At 38.1% G+C, this 20,667-nt stretch overlaps 1 protein-coding gene across 2 annotated transcripts in view; it reads right to left on the minus strand.

The window, feature by feature from the left end:
* LOC114253462 (uncharacterized) overlaps window positions 1-20,667 on the minus strand; it is a 562,226-nt gene that overhangs the window by 376,205 nt on the left and 165,354 nt on the right. Inside the window, exons 1-2 of one of the 2 annotated variants that reach the window (XM_089739602.1) lie at window positions 9,358-9,655; window positions 6,618-6,856 (exon numbers count right to left, since the gene is read on the minus strand). In XM_089739602.1, coding sequence (XP_089595728.1) covers window positions 6,618-6,856; window positions 9,358-9,362 — 244 coding nt within the window. In that variant the 5' untranslated portion in view covers window positions 9,363-9,655. Of the gene's footprint in view, window positions 1-6,617; window positions 6,857-9,357; window positions 9,656-20,667 lie in introns of those variants that run through there. The other variant, XM_089739603.1, reaches the window with a different exon arrangement.

Below are 20,667 nucleotides of genomic sequence, written 5' to 3' on the forward strand. Positions count from 1 at the left end.
GGTTGTGTTGACGTCAAAACAGAGCAACCAGGTATTTAAAGTAAATCAGTCTCTGTGTTGGGCTTACTGGTTCTCTGGGGGGTACTCTAGGATCTTCTGTGCCCTCTATTCATCAAATAAGCTGCGAGCTCGTTCATCTTCCTATGTAAGCAAACAATAATAAATTATCATGTAAAATCAGTACAATTTTCTATCAAAGTTCTTGTATGCTCTTCTAAAATAAATAACTTAGAAAAACCTGAAGTTATGACGACGGTTTATTAAAAGTTACATTCTTCACGCTCAATACATAAATAAATATAACGAACAAGTTTGAACAGTAAAACCGGCACAAACGCATCCACAAAACCCAGCAGACTTCGTAACTTTCGAGGCACTTAAATTAAAAGCTCTTGCTACTCACGGTCGCTTAATTACTCCAACGAAACTTTAAAACAGCCAAAGGGTTTTGTGGATTGACGTTATAGCTTTATCTGACAATAAGCGAGCTTTCCTAGTCGCGAAGGTTAGTTTACCTACACCTACATGCGACCTTACTTCTGCACTTACTAGTAAACAATCGCACGTTTGTAACGATTTCCTGTTAACAATTGCCTACAAGGGCAATAAAAAAAACGTATAGATTGTTATTTATGTTTATAAATAAACCAATCCTAAGTTCTAGAATAGCTGACGAGCCGTATCTGTTTTTTGCACATGGACTTCAGCAACGCCAGGGGCAGAGCCAAGCCGCTGCCTACCAAGTAAGTATTTGTAAGTATTTGTAGGTGTAGTTGGAAGGCGTTGGTTTGGCTTAGGTCTGAACGCGCGGCGTCTCCGGCATACAACGTCCATGTTTGAAACAATGCGAGCGGCGGCGTTGAGCGGCATAATTTGCAAGTTATTCAAATGCGCGGGACACTAACTATTCCGTTGGAGAGGAGTTGCGATTTTTGCTGCGACACACGGATAAAGAGGATCGGTAGCTTGCTGTCGAACATTTAATTTTCGGATTTTCTTTGTTATTTTCTTTCGTTTATGACAAATCACACTTAGCAACTGAATACACAACTTTTCCTATGTCATTCCTATGTCGAATCTGCAAGCTAATGTAGGTACAGAACCAACTTCGATCGCTGTTTTAATATTTTAATGCCATTTAAAAAACAACTGTATGCAGATATAGTACGAAATTTCAACTAGAGATAAAATAATGTGTAACAATACGAATCTATCGAAAATAATGAATACAAATCGTATCGACCTCACTTACGACTTTGACGTGGAAAGGAAAACCAAGAAGATCAGTATTTTTGGATTATTGGATTATTGCGTCACATTCAGCTGTGCGATTTTTACTTGGTCATAATTTTAGTATTTTTGTCTTTATACGTAACTGTACATAATTTATTTATATACGAATTGCGAATACAATATACAGTATAACATAAATTTAAAAAAAACAGTTAAACACTTGATAGCTGTAATAGAGGAAGCCGGTATCAATATGTAAATCCCCATTGTTTGCATTTGGTTAGTGCCTTGGTATATGATGAAATAATGACAAGATTGAGAAAAAAATGTCAACGGTAACAACCGTGTGTAGTAATTTGTAGTGAGTTAGCACCTGTACATCTCAAGACTACAAACCGGTCATTATCCATCGCTTCTTTCAATAAGTTTAAAGCGATAAAATGCTGCACCAAACCAGCAATGTAACACCGTTTATCAGATAAAGCCGTATACATTTCCATGCAAATGTTACTGGGTAGGCACCGAGAGTTATGCAGATGCAGGAAATCCTATGGAAATGAAATCGTTTAAGTCGCGTTGTTTCGTTGTGCTGCCGAAGAGCCAACGTGGATTTCGGTGATAATTGGACTTTTTACAGCTCACTATGTAGATTTGGACATCCACGATTTGTTTTTTATTTCAATAACAAACATATTTGGGCGCATGGGAATCGCTTTGAACGGAGCTATATATTTTTTCAAATTACTTCGAACATTGTTGAATTGGATCACAGAATAGCCAATTTGGAAATATGTGACGATTTAGAAATTTTGAATAAAGGCCGTTTTTGTGTTTCTTTGAGTAGGTTTACAAATTAACTGAACGCAGAGTAGACAGATCTGTGTGCTAATATCCACCTACTCGAAGTGGTCATGCTACTCATGTGAATATGTATCATGTATGCGTATATTGTCACATATTTCTCCTCTGAGCTCATGACTTTCATTGAATCTATCAATCTTATACCTTTAAACGAGCAATTCTTGTATATATTATAATCTGAATCTCGGAAACGGCTCCAACGATTTTCATAAAATTTTGTATACAGGAGATTTCGGGGGCGATAAATCGATCTAGCTACGATTTATTTTCAGAAAATGTTGTTTTATTTGTGTTTTCAATAATCAACTCTTCCCGACATCTATTGGCGAATAATAATACTATTTTTTTTGATTGAGGGCAACTAACCGCTTTAAAGACACAACAAGAGGGCGTTATCAAAAATAAAACCGGGCAAAGCTCGGTCATCATCTAGTTTAATTTTAAATAATAAAGATAATCCTCTTTTGTATTGCTCTGTTAATAAAAAATTCCAAGTCGATCTGTTTGGTCCAGGTATTAGAGAGATACTAGAAGATAACCGAGTAAAGCTCGGTCATCATCTAGTATTCTTTAGGTATTGTTAAGTTTATAAATGGCAGTGACTTTATTATTACCTCTTAATGCAAATAAGTAGATGGGTCCTTTGTTGACCACTAGTCCAACTTATCCCAGTATAAATTACCTAGTGAAGTGATCCTAACGCGTCCGCCGCGTAGACTCTTCGGTAAGAGTCAGAGCACTCTAAACTGAGCCGCGTAACGATCATTAATCCCTCTTTTATCTAGAACATTTAACATAACGTCCCCCACTAAATCTCGTCGGCAGGAAAAAAACAGCTGACTAATACCTGCCCATCAATCTACCCCGATAAAGTCGGGATGATGTCTTATAATTAAGCGCGCTGAGTTATTTCAGATACAAATTTTCGCGATGGCATCCCAAGCGTGAAGTAAACCAAGAAATTGCGTTTTCCAGACTCCATAACAATAATCAGGGTTTTGTTTTATACACATACTGTGAATCAGGGTACTGAGAGTGCTCATAGTGTGTCACTGTTTACATATTGTTAATAATTAATAAAATTGTTTGATTCGTGTACCGATGCACCGGTTTTCGAATCCCGCAGGCGGGCACCAATTTTCTAATGAAATACGTACTTGATAAATGTTCACGATTGACTTCCACAGTAAAGTAATAACATCGTGTAGTAAAAATCAAACCCGCAAAATTATAGTTTGCGTAATTACTAGTTGTAGGACCTCTTGTGAATCCGTACGGGTAGGTACCACCAACCCGCCTATTTCTGCCGTGAAGCAGTTATGCGTTTCGGTTTGAAGGGTGGGGCAGCCGTTGTAACTATACTGAGACCTTAGAACTCATACATCAATGTAGGTGGCGGCAGTTACGTTGGAGATGTCTATCAGCTCCGATAATCATTTACAAACATATTGAATTAGTGAAATGGTTCCGTCTACAATACAGAAAGACCGTGCGATTAACTTGAAGCTCGGTTAAGTTGTTGTTGTTGGTTTTCGAGTTATCGTACGACACGGCACGCGGGTACATTCAACAAATGGTTTGACGTCAAGTTTGACACCGATGCACGATGTCACGCGTGGCTGATCGTCGCGGGCATGTGCGATCTGTTGACTGACAACTTGTCGTTTTGTTCAACCATCAATTACATTACTAAATAACGAACAATCAGATGAGTTAGCGAGATATTTCCTAAAGAAAATCTATACTAATATTATAAAGCTGAAGAGTTTGTTTGTTTGAACGCGCTAATCTCAGGAACTACTGGTCCGATTTAAAAAAAAAATTCAGTGTTAGATAGCCCATTTATCGAGGAAGGCTATTAGTCTATATAATATCACGCTAAGATCAATGCAAGCGGAGCACCATAAAGAATGTTTCAAAATCGGGGTTTTAAACCTTTTGAGAGCCTCCACTGCGTGCGCTGCGGCGTTATGCCAAAGTAACTATTCCAAGCGGACGAAGTCGCGGGCAAAAGCTCTAATTTATAATATATCCCACAACAGTTGCAGAACCAGCCCAAACTTCTTTTATATTAGACCACAGACCCTTCTAGCGATCGTATTACAAATTATTAAATTTGTTGATAGCACCCAACGACTTTGACTGGGATATCGGAAAATATAGGTCAGTGATTTAATGGGGTGCGTTTTGTAAATTTCTTTTTGGATAATACAAATGAGGACGATTTCAGGGAATTGATTCTGTTCGAGTTCACAGCTAAGAATCGAGACGATATTTTTTTTGTCCTGCGGTGATGTTTAGTATTATTGCAATATTATATCGGTATTATATCGTATAATTATAATATCTACTGTACCGTGATTAATAAACCAACAGAAAGCAACGTGGTTTCGAGAATACGACATTTTCAATTTCGTTAATTCTACAATAACACTACACAGTACAAAACAAAGTTGCTTTATCTGTCCCTATATCCCTATGTATGCTTAAATCTTAAAAACTACGCAACGGATTTTGATGCGGTTTTTTTTAATAGATAAAGTGATTGAAGAGTAAGGTTTATATGTATAATAACATCCATTAAATAGTGGAAATCAATAATAAATTACAGTTTCCGAAGCGAAGCGGGGCGGGTCGCTAGTTTTATATATTTTCTGTAAATCTGATGAGGAGCACGCATAGGGTATGTAATGCTCTTCTTACTACTCTCAGCGAGGGTGGATCCACATAGTGTCTTCTGTGGAATGTGGTAGCTCTTGGAATGTGGGTAGACCGTGAGTTCCTGCATTTCATTCTATTTCATTACTTTTTTTATTTTTATTCTATTGCTTATATGGGTGGACGAGCTCGCAGCCCACCTGGTGTTAAGTGGTTACTGGAACCCATAGACATCTATCTACAACGTAAATGCGCCACCCACCTTGAGATAAGTTCTAAGGTCTCAGTATAGTTACAACGGCTGCCCCACCCTTCAAATGGAAACGAATTACTGCTTCACGGCAGAAATAGGCAGGGTCGTGGTACCTACCCGTGCGGACTCACAGAGGTCGTACCATCAGTAAATATAATTCGCAAGTCCGATACAAAAGCCTCTGATTACTTTCAAGCCTGAAATATACCTACCTACAGGTGCAAATTATTCAAAAGAGTTATTTCCGAACTCCATCATAATTTGATTTCCAATTTCTGTTATAATTTCGTAATCTAATTTTACGAGAAGCGTCCGCGGTGTGGATCTGGAACCACCTGGAGACATCATGACGAGAGTTCCTTAATTAATAACGGCCATCAGACTTTTCAACTTGCTGAATTCCAGTTGGTCATTGGGTTATGTGCGACACAGTTGAGTAGGGGGTAGTCTGTCAGTTGTTATTTTACAGATTATTAGTGTGTAGTCGTATGTCGAAAATGTTGCTTGCATTTTACTAAGCATTTTCTTAGGAATTTTACACAACTCTACTTATACACCCAGATGAAATAGAACTCCAAGAAAATCGACCTGCCATAACGATTTACAAAATAAGTATCTGATAGATCTCGAAGATTCTATCAGAAATTTGGTGTTACGTTTTTACAAAATGGGCATCTTCTTGAACAAAACCACAAAGATATGGTTTTCTTCCATGATTTGCATTTCCGTTTGAATTTAAACTGTGTCGGTATCTCCCGAAGGGATCCAAGAACTCTTTGTTAGAACACGAGTCAAAACTTTTGGAGTAATTAAACGATGGCCCACTCGTTCCAAGTTGGCGTCTCAATTTTCTTGTAATTTCATATTTTGGGACATTTCTCTTGTTATAAATTTAGGCAAAATTTTCTAGTATCTCCTACAATTACTACCAGTCATCGGTGCCTAGGGAAACCGTAAGGTACGCGAACGTTAGAAATTACTAGCAGACCCGGCCACACGTTGCTGTGGCTAAGGTTTTTGTTTCTAAATAACACGTGGCCGGCTAATACCAAAAATCAACAAAGTAAGAACGATTGGATTTCACTGTATTGCGTTTACTACGAAATAAATTACGCTTATACTTTAGCCTCAGCAACACGTGGTGCTTATGCCATTAAATTGTAGCTTATGTGAAACGTTGATATTTTTAACACAGCGCCATCTATGAGATATTAATAATGTCAGACAGTATTACAATTGTCTGTAAAAACTGATTTAAGGCGCAATCTGTTTTAGGCTTATGAGACTTACAATTAATAACAATAATCAACATGAGAGTTAATTTTATTGTTAATTAATAAATATTGCGACCGTTAATCGAAATAAAAACCACCCTATCTTTCAAGTTGGATCAAACTGCACACGGTGTGCAAATTTAATTAAAAATCGGTTAAGTAGTTTAGGAGTTCGTCGCGGACAAACAACGTGACACGCGATTTATATATATTAAGATTAAGATAAGATAAGATAAGACGAAAGTAACAAAGGTGAAATTAGACTACAAAACTAATAGTTTTAGAGATGTCTCGCGATAATCGTGGCGAATGCACATAAATATCCAAACGTAACTGACCTCCATCTTCTGGTATGTTCAGCAGCTTCTTGGCGCCAGGACTGGGACCCCTGACGGCGGACAGCGCCCTCTGCAGCGTCTCACTCATCGGTTTCCCGGCCACGCACTGCGTTATCACTGACACGAACAACAGACATTTCACGACACCAACACTGTGTCGCGCCGCGCGCCGGATCGTGGGACCGGCCATGACGGGGTCTCGTTTGACCACGACGCTGCTACATTGTGATGCACCGCATCTGAAAACAAAGTTAATCAATGTTAAAAGAGCCTTTGTTAATGACTTGTTTGGAATTTCACTTGGAAAGGGTTGGATTACTAAAGTTCTTCTTATTTTATTGTTGAGATGTTTGGACGAGCTTATGGCCCACATGGTGTAAGCGGTTACCAGAGCCCATAGAAATCTACAACGTAAATGCCGCCACCCACCTTGAGACATGATTGTAGGGTACCGTTACACAATACGATTGAAAATTGAACCTTATGTCTCAAGTCAAGTCAAATAGAGATTTAAGACTCAACATAAAACTAACACAAAGTGAGCTCTCCTGAGCTGTTAAATGAGGAGTGCTCCTCTATTTGACTATCAGATCAGCAGATCGCATCCTTACCACCTGTAACCACTGCACTCAACCATAATCCACATCTGCACAACTCTTTTTTGGCTGGACGTTTGCAAATATCCCTAAACAGGCGATTGATGTAATAATCATAGCTTCTAATTTAATAACCATAGGAATTAATTATAAATAAGGCAGGCAGCCAGACAACCTTGATACGTCCCTAGTAATGAGTGCGCAGTAAATGACTCGAATGATAATAATTAAACACCCACGTTATTACTGATTTTGTTGTAAATCACTATATCTAAGCATTACGGGCATAATCGAATATTGTCTAATTTTCTAATTAACATCTCGATTTCTTATTAGGCTATATGTATTCGTGACTAGACGTACTCTGAGGTTTCATTCAAGAAGTATAAAATATGTTGAATTTTCCCCGGATGTTGTTACTCTTTGTTCCCCAAAACAGAAGCCGATTCGTGGATTTTATCGATGAGGGATTACTGGTGGCCCAGAGGCCTTTCCAGTTTCAGGTGGGTGAGCAAAGGCTCAGCCAGGAGGGGTGTGATTAACTAACAGCTGCCCGAGCGCCTCCAAAGGAGACCTAACAACTCAAGAGCAGCTGCTTCGCGAATGAATATACTACCGGATCGGAATCGCGACCCGCTGAGAAGATCTGGCGAGAAACTCAGCGGGCTTAGAAATCCATTATGCCATTTTCCCTTCATTGAGTAAGAAACATTCACACATTCCAATGTTATAACATTAGTTTAGGTTTTTTTTAAAAATGGTCGAAAGATAAATGTCCATTGATATTCTGATTTGAAGATACTGCATTCCTCTGACTCGTCTTAGGACTTAACTAACGAGTCGAGGTTATTTTCACATGTCTATAGCTGTTGTGCTTCTGATACGACATGCTCACAGTCCAGCCGATGTTAAATCTTTAATGGAGCCTACAGAAACGACGTTGTAAGTGCCACGCCCACATTGTGTGCTGGTCTCAATGTCCTATGAAAGTTCCTATGGAAGGAATCCACAGATAGGAGCAAATATCCCTTTCGCGGCAAAAACAGGCACATGCCCTACTCAATATGATGACGGAGAAAATAGGAGCAGTAAGAGTTTGTAAGTGCAATGATAATCGTAAAAGAAACTTAAAAGATATTTATATGTGCCTGATGCAAATGTCAGACTTTTAAAATTAATGTATTCTACCAAGCGTCACGTAAAAGCTCTTTGAATAGTATTTATGAGAGTTTTTTATATTTTAAAGCTCAAGTTAAGACTTAAGAGATGGTATGTATGATATTTTATCACGACACCACGACGGGAGGCAGAGACATTTTTTATAACCAGTATAAAGTAAGTTCCCGTTCCCAGCTAATAAATTTGATGCAAGCGAATCCTCAGGACACATCCAGAGCTTTATGTCTTTAATGGGATGCTTTATATATTATATCTATTAAGAAATGTACCTAACGTGGCAGAGTTTTCGTTTTTCATATAATGTTACAGCAGCCGTGGCCGGGATTAGGCCCCCTATTTCTCCCGCGGGTGCCGTAATAACGACTTAGAACTTTACCGGAGAATGGGTAGCAGCGTTCTCTGAGTATTACACTAGAGTATTGTGACAGCCAGCCGCCATTTATCGGTGGTAACCACGCTATTTCTATGGGTATGCTATCATGCGTTCCGGTTTGAAAAGTACCACAGCTTCTATACGACATAACTGAGATGTCGACGTCACGTCTCGCGACATGGATTCACGTTGTGATGTCTATGGACTCCTGTAACCACTTTACGCTAGGGGGACCTTGAGCTCGTTCACTCATCTAAACAATAACTGTGCAAAAACATAAACTTTGAAAGAAAAAGACCAGAAACCACATCAAAGCAGGACTTTAGTTCAAGACTTTTCGGTAGGCAGCGGCTTGGCTCTGCCCCTGGCATTGCTGAAGTCCATGGGCGACGGTAACCACTCACCATCAGGTGGGCCGTATGATCGTCTGCCTACAAGGGCAATAAAAAAAAAAAAAAAGACGTCTGGCATGGCGATAGACAATGAGTAGCCCATCTGATGTTAAACGTAACAACGTCAGATTACAACGGTAACGATGCAAACAAACACGCGAACACACTACGTGTTTTTCTATCTATACACAAGTACATACCTCATTGATTACTTTGATTTGAAAATCCGAAAAAGCATTCCAATTAAACAACGCACAATTTCAAATTTAGAAGAACACTAGAAACCAAACACACCAAACTTTTTAAAATAGAACATGACACTGGCATCAAATAAACTTCCAAAACGAAACACCCACGGATAATTAAAATTTGATTTTACACGAAAACAATATAACTCCCGACGCGTTTACAATAATTAAATTTAGTTTCGACAAACGAACAAAACTAGTTTAATTTTGTAGTTTAAAACGTCCGGAACGACAGATCCGTCCTACGGATTCGAACAAAACTAACCTAAAAATTCTTACGTTCGAAACATAAAATTTGACCGCCAATAAACGTTCTTTTCGAAGACTGACAAATAATTTTCACCCTATTAACCGATTTCAATGGAAAATGAACTTTAGGCCATTGTGATAACGTCGTTGAAGGATTTTATGGACGATAATTCATTTTGGATAGAGTGCACTCCCTTTTGTGATCATTCCTCTACCTGCAAACCGTCCCTTTTTTATACAGACATGTGTGGGAAGAATTGTTTTTAAACGATGAATTTCAAACCTTATGTTATTTGAATAAAGTACAAATTGGTAATTTTATTATTCAAGATCTAAAGTAACGGAGGTTTAATTACAAACACCCGTATTTTTTTGTATGAATTTTTGTACTCAACATTTTAAAAGTTAGGTCAGAACTTAGTAGTCAATGGAATTGCAAAATTTAAGATGGACCCAATGGTCTAATGGTCCCCCGTGCATCAATACATTAAAAAAAGCTAAAACTGAGTATTTATGTACCGCGTCAACTTTAAAAAAGTGCTTAATAATAATGTACTCTGTGTAGTTGTGGGTAAAGTTGCAAATTATGTAATTTTGAAAAGTGATTCTCGATCGATACAGAAGAAGCCCACAGATTGTTAACATTGTCAATGACAATTAACGGTTGCTATTAAACCTTCTTGCTTCTTTGCTTGGACAACACACGATTACAAGTGAAAAGTATAGTTTAAGTTGGATGGCAGCCTCTATGCTGCGAAGTCTACTGATCTGTGCGTGGACTCCGGATACAATCTGATACCAGGTGATCTGTGAGATCGTTAACACTGACTTTTATTAGCACAATTACAATAAATACAATCTTTGGAACGCGACTTTTTCTCAATTTTCGTATCTTAAATTACCACCTGATTTAGTTATGTCACTATTGTAAAGAGCGGACGGTTAGCGTGGTATGGATACGTAGAGGGAAGATGGATATGACTAGGAGATGTATGGAAATGGTAGTGCCAGGGTAGAGGGGGAAGAGGTCGACTGAAGAAGACATAGATGGAGTGTGTGAATGACGATGTGAGAGAGAGAGGAGTGAGTGTTGAGATGACGGCTGATAGAAGAGAATAGAATAGAAAAATTCGCTATGCCGACCTCACCTATTGTGATAAGGTAAAGTAAAAGAAGAAAAGAAGATTATTATTGTACTTTCGTGTATTAAACAAACAAATTATTCGTTCCCTGCCTGTGTCAATTTGTACTTAACAGTCTAATAGAAGTTGTGGACGTAACTTCTCCAAAACAATGTGTGAAGCGAATACGTGTGTACATATGTGGTGGCTGCTGGAACTCCGATGAAGTGCAGCCAACATCAGTAACATTGTAATGGAGTTAAATTGTTTGGTCAGAACTAATGGGTTCGAATTTAAACGTAGTTTGGATGCTGTTTTAAATTCGGGTTGTTTTAGCAACGTTTACTATGACGGTAGTGATGCGAGTTCTATTCCTGGAGTCAGATCCTTCTTTAAAGTTATCTTAGACATCTCAGTTTGAGCCGTTGAATCTTAGAAAGTTCATACAGTTACTGATACCGGGCACATTTGAGATCTGCGGGTTATAGTTTTAAAAGCTCCAACTAAATTTCCAAATAAAATCTAAGTTATTTTTCTGTCCATCAAATAAGTCTCAACCAAGACGTGTATTTTGCACATTGAGCTAACCGCAGCGACGACGGTCTTGTCCAGTTTATATGTATTTATGCAACAAGAAATTGCCCATAAAAATTCCCATAACTCGAGTAATAAACAAAACACAATCATCTAAAAAGCTCCGCTAAGTGGGAAACTGTAAACAATTTTAATATATTCGGTCCTCAGTATCCAATAAACTAGTTATCATAAACAAAGTAGCATTACCATCGGTTGCGCCCGCGATTTGACTCCCAAATTCTGGGGAATTTACATACGGGCTCCCTTCGTGACGGTGAGAATGTCTTAATATAGAGGGTATTGAAGGATGTCGTAATGTTCTGCTTATTTTCCTGACGTCTGTGGCCCAAAAACAACTGGGAAGAAGATCAACATGATCTTGTAGCATTAAGATATTTTTACACCTTGCCTGGATTTCTACCTCTGGTACTGGTCCCCTGTAGTCACGGGTTCCGTGTTTGAAGAGCAGTATATTTACTGTACCAAAGAACTTGCGACTCGATCGTGTGTTTCAAGGGAGACAGTGACATTCTGCCTGTGATGCAAGTACGTTATAATTGCCTAAAGAGGGACGTACATAATGTAATGGACTGTAGAATTTGGATGGGCAAGGAACTTAATAAATAAACTCTCGAGGATTGCACGTATAAAATTTTTGTTTTTGGTAATTTTATAATTCGCGCATGGAAAAAAGAAAATAACAAATCTAAGTCATTTCAAAATTCAAAAGTAATGTCATTACCACAACCACAACAATAAAAAAGGTTTTATACCAATTTGTTGGGTTGCCAACACATAATAATATGTATGAATTACTATCAGTGAGCTTAAAACCAGTGCTCGACCTAGTTACGTTTTCTTTTCTTAGTGTCAAGTATGAAATAACACGCAATAATGAAATGGAATAACCGCTCGGTTCGTTTTTATTGTATCGCATCGTGCCGCGTCGCATCACCTTGCACGATATGGAGAGTGATGACTAAGAACAGTCCCGTAAGCATCAACCCATGAGGTATGGAATCTATGGGAGTTGGAAAATAAGTGCAGACTTCTTGATATCGGGCTCCTTATCGATTCATTTACATAACTAACATATACCATAGAAGACGATTATGTTGAAACGACGATGGCAAAATTCTTAATGAAATTGTCTAATAAACTGGTCAAGGCTAATCCCTGATTGAACATTGATTTGTTGAAACTGTTAGAGCGCCCCCTTCCCTTTGTTGACAGATAACATGGCATACACAATAGCCTTCCCTGGAATGACAACGACAACTGTACCAAGTTTCTTCAGAATAATATGAACAAGCAAGAAACGTCTGAATGACAAACGTACAATTTTTTTTATAGCTTTTGTTTGTTTTTTTAATACGCTTTTATTAGCTTCAGACGTATGTATGTATGTTTGTAACGGAATCTTTGAACATGATTTTGACCCCCTTCAAAACGTCGGATTGACTCGAAATTTGGTAGGTATACTTATTAAGGATATAAGGACGACAATTGAATACATATTTAAAAAAAATATTAAAAAATTTGAAACTCAACTGAAAAATGAAAGGTGCTATTCAGGATATTATCAAAATAACCCTTATACTCATATTTGTTCATAAAATATTTATAACTACTTATACCATGCATCCCACGCTTTTTACAATAAAATCATTTTTTCTTACACTATTCTTAACTCAAATTTATGAAAATTTATTTTCTATTTCTAGTTGGATTTTCTATAAAAGCGTATTTTTTTAGTTTATTTAAACTATGATTTATGAGTGTTGGCTTTGATTGGCGAGGTGTGTCAGAAAACCGAATATTTCGAGGTATAGGTTCATGCAAACGCAGACGCCGGAGCTTAAATTGTTGTCTAAAGTTTATCCTCGCGGCTCGCAGCCCACACTAGACAAATTAGATAAGCTCTAACAGAGAACGTATTCCACTCTAGATTATATTTCTCATACGGGTTTTTAACATTTTTAATCCGATTCTGGAAAGCTAATAGCCTCTCTTCTGAGCCAATACGTAATTTATTATTCGCATTACGCTATGCTGAATTGATTTACCCAAAATCTTGAAAGAACAGATTGTTCCAAACATCCTGGGAAACTCATTAAAAGTTTTGTATACACGGAAATACTTTGTTTTACCGTGGGCTCTCATTTTTTTGTCAATGGCATAAAGTACCAGCTGAAAATAAATTTCCTATTTTCAATTTTTTAATGGCAGTAGCCAGAGAGCATCTATGCTGTTTGTTAGTGTCACTTCCAGATGTTTTAACGGCCTATGTTTGGTTCTAACTCGGAGCGTTCGTACTAATGAAACTAAACCGGCTCAGCTCAGTAAATTTGTCCAGTCGACGTAGTACAACGACACTAACTACTGCATATTAAAACTAATTTTAAAGACACACAAATAACAACTCACGATCCACATTTTTTTTATATTTGGAAACTAGTATCGTTGATTTCAGAGGGAGCACTAGAATATACTGTTGAAAATATCTTATATGGTTATAAGTGGTTACCGGTGCTCATGGTGACCAGTAATACCAAGGTCCTTACCGTGGAGAATCTCTAGAAATGATCTCCGGAGACGTAGCATAAAGGAAGTCGGGTGTTCCATGTAGCAGTTACGACCTCTGCTGGTAAAAGTACACATTCAAAATTAAATTTAAGCCAAATTAATTACACACCCCGCTGATACAGCTATCACGAACCAATATAATTTGATTGTCACAAAAATTCAGCGTCAGATCCATTATACATTCTAAACAAGACATTTCCTCGGAAACATTTAAGGGCTCGCTAGATTCAAACGCCTTAAAACGCATATTAAACAGCCGACCCGTTTTAATTAGAATCAGTAATGAGCACTCGTGAGTAGAATTCAAATATTTGGATGCATTAAACTAAATCGAATTTAGGTGTTAAATGCAAATGATGTGTCTTAAGCCTTAATTGGTTTGAGTTTGTCTTGTGGAACCAAAATTAGGAATTTCGATGAACGGTAATAAGGATCGCGTATTTGTTCGGGAAGTCAAATAGTCATATAGGTATATGAGAATAGGTACAAAATCATCAAAGTTAATAATTAATAGTAATCATAAAAAAATTTACTTCTCTCGCCATAATTAGTGTATTGTGAGGAAAGAATGGAGCCTAAACTGAACCAGGGTTAGGTTTAGAGTTAGGGTTTCCAAACTCTCGAATTTCAGACCCTATTAGCAAATCCGAATATCACGATTGGGACAAGTAACCAATATCTTAATTCAATTATTTCGATCGCGCATAAGGAAAACAAAATGGAAAACCTAGTTAGTCATAATTGCGAGTTAAAGCATGTCTTAAGGAAAACGACCAATACTTTATGATTAAATCTCTAGTTAATTCACAAGCTCTGAAGCTAAACTTGAGATGAGGTACCTAGTTAGCAACTGAGAAGCGGTTGGGGCTTTGTTGGGTTAGTTTAACGTCAACTCTGAAGGGAACACGTTCCGCGCTTTGATGTTTGTATGATCGCGATCGATTGTAACTTCTAACCAGACAAACTATAAATACCAATAACTTTATTTCTTTTAGTCGCAAAACAATGCTTGCTTTATATAAAACTATCTGACCCGGCAGACTTCGTAGTGCCTCAATCGATAAATAAAAGACCTAAACTTTTGTATTAAATAAACTTAAAACAAACAAAAGGAATCCGTTCGACGGAGGACACATTAAAGGAAAAACAAAATTGTTATTTTTATTTAATTCCGAGCATTTTCATATTTATCTACCTTTTAAACCTTCTCTGGACTTCCATAAATAATACAAGACTAAATTTAGCTAAATCGGTCCAGCCGTTCTCAAGTTTTAGCGAGACTAACGAACAGCAATTCATTTTTATATATATAGATAGATAAATATTTGATATATTTAAATTTAGCTCATTGATTTTCTCACCGGAACTTCTTAGTGGGTCGTGTTTCCGATCCGGTGGTAGAGATTCTGCGAAGCACTGCTCTCGCTAGGGTTAGTATTAGCAACGTCGTCAGGTTTGAGCCCCCGACCTGACCTACTCATTCGATTACGCTGGCATAACCCCTTTGAGCTTATTTACTAGCTTAGGTAGATCATATAAAATCATTTTGTGTTGTCATTATATTATTTCCGAAGAGACAATAAGCCTGTAAATAGTAGTTTTAATTATGTCTACAAATAGCAGAAAGAAAAACAAGATTTAAAAAATGATGCGTTAAATGTTAATTACCACCGACGGCGACACCCTATGGCGTGTGGGCAGTTTATCAATACTCCCTCCCATGCACACGAGGAGCCTTGTTCCTATGCTCGCTTCATAGTAAGTTAATGGAAAATAAATTGTTGTTACTGGTGGTAGGACGTCTTGTCAGTCCGCACAGGTAAGTACCACCACCCTGCCTATTTCTGCCGTAAAGCAGTAATGCGTTTCGGTTTGAAGCGCGGGGCAGCCGTTTTACTGTTAAAAGTGAGACCTTAAAACTCATGTCTCAAGGTGGGTGGCGGCATTTATGTTGTAGATGTTTATAGGCTCCGGCATTCCACATCAGGTCCACACATCTATACAATAAAAATAATAATAACAAAGACATAACAATAAAAAACCAATGTATAATCTACTGGGACTACATGTTGGATCAAGAGTTTCTGTGAGTATATGAGAGAATCAAAATTCGCCGCCGTCCTGTCTTGTCCTCTGAATATTTATCAAAGGAGGGAGGGACGCAGCTGCGCGCGGACAATCGGAACGTGAACGATTTCCTTATTTTTACTTTTCGAACTCTTCCGAAATATGTCGCCCTGGTACTTTTGAATTACTTTTCTTTTTAATTCTCTGATTTTAGAGACGAAAAAAATGTTTATTTGTTTAATATAATTTTTTAGTTATGCTCTGTAATTTTACTTTTATTTTATGGACTCGAGCCGAAGTGTTGCTAACACTGGCTCTAGCAAGGGCAGTGCTTCGCAGAATCTACCACCGGATCGGAAACGCGACCCACTAAACAATGGAAATCGGTACAGCGAGTATACCAGTAGTTTTAAAACTCAGTATTTAATATTAGTAGTGCTCAGATTGCATCGCAACCCTACCTATTTTTACCGCGAAGTAATCTTTCGTTTCTTTAGTAATTGTCCTGATATCGAAAAACAATTTGTACAAAAATACTGACTCTGACCGGACTCAAATCTAAGCCACGCGGAACAGAACTGTCCACTACTACTACACTAACAAAGAGATCACTTTTATTAATTATTGTAATTAAATATGACTAACTAATCGCCATAATATGCCGTCCAAAAGTCAAGACAATGTAATAGATCACTAGGCTATCACAACTACACAGTAAATTAATTTCGCCCGTACCCGATTTAATTTGATTTATAATCTGTACACGGATCCCTTTGCCTTCGCTACAGATAATGTTAGCTGTTCAAATCTTGTATAAAATATATGCCGTTTGATCATTAGGTCTATATCTGGATTTGACAGAAACCATTAAAATTTTAAATGGCGTCGGTTTGTATTCATAGAGTTTTCAACATTATCAGCGTGTTAACTTTGTTATTAATAACATAAAAAATGTCATTTATAATTATAGCTTAATTGTAATTTAGCAGATCCTATGAGGGCTCCTTACCTTAACAAATATATGTATGTACATAAGTGTCGCATAGTTTGTATTATTCCGAGTCATAATACTTTATATTTATTTCAATAATGTGACAATAACATATAGGTACAGTTTGTTTGGATCATTTTGAATTTTCTGATCGCCATAAACTTTATTGGAAGACGAATGGGTACTATAATGTTAAGCGTGTTTTATCTCGATTTCTTTTTTTTTTTTTTTTTATTATTGAAGGATTACTGGTGGCCCGGAGGCCTTTCCAGTTTAACCAGGACAGGTGGGCGAGCAAAGGCTCAGCCAGGAGGGGTGGGATTTGCTAACAGCTACCCGAGCGCCTCCGAAGGAGACCTAACAACTCAAGAGTAGCTGCTTCGCGAATGAATCTACTACCGGATCGGAATCGCGACCCGCTGAGAAGATCCGGCGAGAAACTCAGCGAGCTGATTCATGGGTTAGGTTGCACGGCGAACTCTTTGTCGAGTTCGACGAGTACGGTTACCGAGGTCCCTAAGCCTGCTCCTAGAGCTGAAGGCGTCTAGTGCAAAGGTTATTGGATCTGATGGATCCGTAAGGACGTGTCTAGGGCGTCGACGGTGACTGGCTTCTGCATGATCAGGATTCGGGGAGTAGTCAGCGGCAGCTACGATAAGGCGATTATCATGACGCATAGCCTTATCGAAGTACCGTTCCGACGCTGACTTCATGTATTTCTGTATAGATTCGAGGCCCAGGTCGTATCTCGATTTCACACTGTTATATCGTCTTCTCGCATCAAAACTGTCTTATCTCAAAACTTATTTTTCAGGAGAGTATTATAAAGGTTTAACGTGTGATATTTTTAATATTAATCATCTTTGCAGCATTTATTTTTTACTAGTTACATTTACTTGTTTTTAAAGTAAGATATCATTATTTGTTTATTTTGTTAACAGTGGTCAAAATATAGATAAACTAAAAAAAAAGCTAAAGCTAAACTACGCTCTTTTGACAGTATTTACAGAAAAATACTGGTGATACCAAATGATTCCACATATTAAATTCAATATCGAATATTTTTGGAAAGTGTACACTTTTAATGCGAAAAGACAAATACGTAGTTAGTATAGCGGAGGCATCACACCAGAATGCCATAACAGCTTTAACAATCATTAAAATTATAAAAGTAAAAATGTTTAAGCCGAGAATATATTTGGCTGAGTCCCGCGGCCGAGTTGGCGGCTGGCCAACTACATTTGGCAGCCGTCGTACGCAAATTACTGTTTACATTTAACGTATATTTGTACTGTATGTCGCGGATATTGTCTTCGCACGGGACCTTTGCGAAAACGACTAGCTTTAGGCCTTAGTCGCCCCAGTCTTAGTCGTGAGCTCTAATTCTCTCTAATTGTCTTTTTACTAAATCTTTACTATTACGAGTGCTTAAGATTAGTATATTTTAAAATTTTGTACTATACTACTCGCGTCTATCTTAAAAATTTAAAACATTTCGAAATTGTTATAACTCTGTCCTTCATTTTTCATTTCATTCGAAGGATAATGTAATTCTGGGAGTTTAGATTTCATGTTAACACTACACTGGACCGGGGGTCAAGTTAGTTTTTAGTAACTTCGTTAAATTGCTATTCACACACAATCCTGCAACACACAGTGTGTGTACAATTAACCAATACTGCAGCTCTCTAATGAATTTCCGAAACCACAGTTCTGGGATCGTTCTGTTTGATGTGGCAATTTACTTAATATCGGTTCAAAATACCACATCCAATAGACAGTTTATTTTAAGCTCCACAGTACCATCTGTTAACTAGTTTAATGGTCTACGGTTTGTTTTGCGCCCTGCTGAAGTTTTCTGAAGCAATCTTATAACGACATTGCTGAGTGAAATTTTTAATTGTACTCGATTATTTTGGAATAGGTACCACCACCCCGTGTATTGTCATGTCGGGGCAGTCATACGAACTGATTTAAGATGATATGGGATAGTCGCTATTCAATAAATCTGAGACAGCCTTGCGACTCATGGTGAGGTTGTGACATTCAATCTTCTTCTTCTTTTTTTCCTATTACCTTCTGCTGGGGTGTAGGGCTCGAATCAAATCCTTCCATTTACATCGGTCTGGGGCAGTCTGTTAGAACTCCACCCACTTCTCACGTCAAGACTCCCAGCCCCTGCTCCACCGAGCGACACCAAGTTGTTCTGGGGCGGCCTCTCTTTCTTTTGCCAGACACTTCCCAGGTCAGTGCTCTCTTGGATAGGTGGGTATCGGGCTTCCTTATATGTGACCAATTCAATGCCATTTCCGCGTAAGGATCTCCTTCTCCATTGGTGTCTGCTTGGTGATCCTCTACAGCTCTTTGTTAGTGGTCTTAGGCCAAAAGATTTTCAAAATTTGACGCATTTGCTCACAAACACTAGAAGTTTTTTTATTAAGTCCTTGCGAATAAACCAAGTTTCGCTTCCATACAGCAATACAGACTTTACATTTGAGTTGAAGATCCTCACCTTTATTCGTCTCGTTAAGGTTGAGCAGGACATTCAGGTTTTAATGACTTTAATTCTAATTCTCGGCAATGACTTAATCACGGGGAATGCCGATTTTTTTGACCTATATCGTCTGTAGCTTCGGGGCCTATTTCAACTACGCGCGATTTAATATGTGAACTAACTCTCAATTTGAGACTTTCTTAACATCGGCCCTAGCAAGCAACACTGCTTCGTTGAATCTACCATCGGATCGCAATCGTGACCTACTGAGAAGATCCAACAAGAAACTCACTAGAGTCCACAGCGGTCAACAAAGTTGCTTTAATGCTAGTCTGTATCATTCTTTCCTATATCTCATACGCCACTTATTGCAGTATTAATCCCAGTCATTAAAAAATAGTTTCTTTAAGGCCAATTGCAACCGGATATCTTACATTAGTTGTTTGAGGTGTAATAAGGAAGAATTTTTTAGAAGCCAGGCTTTTCGCGAAAATCTGAACCTCATGTTTAATTTTTTTTATTAAATTGCGCTTGCTTTGCGGCTTCAGTCACGACCAGAATGGTTCGATATCGTGTACTCATCATCCTCATCAGCCCACAGTCGTTCACTGCTAGACACAGACCTCTACCAATTCATATCACTGGGCCCGGTCATCGATTCTCCCCAGCTTTTTATTTTCAATTATTTTTATTTTCGTCTCCAAATATGAAGAGTTGTTGCCAGGCCACACGTTCGTGGTGAGCTTTACGTGCGGATGTAGATAACATCTTTACGGTTGCCCTGAAGAGATGCTGTTAGCGTTTGGCATAATGCCAGCGGCCCAATACACAGTGTGCACGTATCGAGTTCCCCAAGGGATGGATCTCGCCTAACTAGTGGCAATTTGCAAGAATTTGCGGATATGCTGGTAAATGTACCTATAGCAAATTATTATTGTATCTATGTGTCACTTTTTTCAGGGCATTTAAAATCTTCACAAATGCGAATCGTTGCAGTATCAATAATTTCAAGGTTTTCGAAACAAGCGAACCCGTATAAACTCACACAATAAAGACAAAAATCTACCGAAGTATTCATTCCATATTTCTGGCTAGAAATAAATCGTCAAAGCGATAGAGGCTTGTGCCGTGAAAGTTTTTATCCGTTGAAATTGTTTACCGCTGTCTTTAACTCGTGC

This window comes from Bombyx mandarina, chromosome A1, assembly GCF_030267445.1.
Source record: "Bombyx mandarina strain Sakado chromosome A1, ASM3026744v2".
In the NCBI taxonomy this organism is placed as follows: domain Eukaryota; kingdom Metazoa; phylum Arthropoda; class Insecta; order Lepidoptera; family Bombycidae; genus Bombyx; species Bombyx mandarina.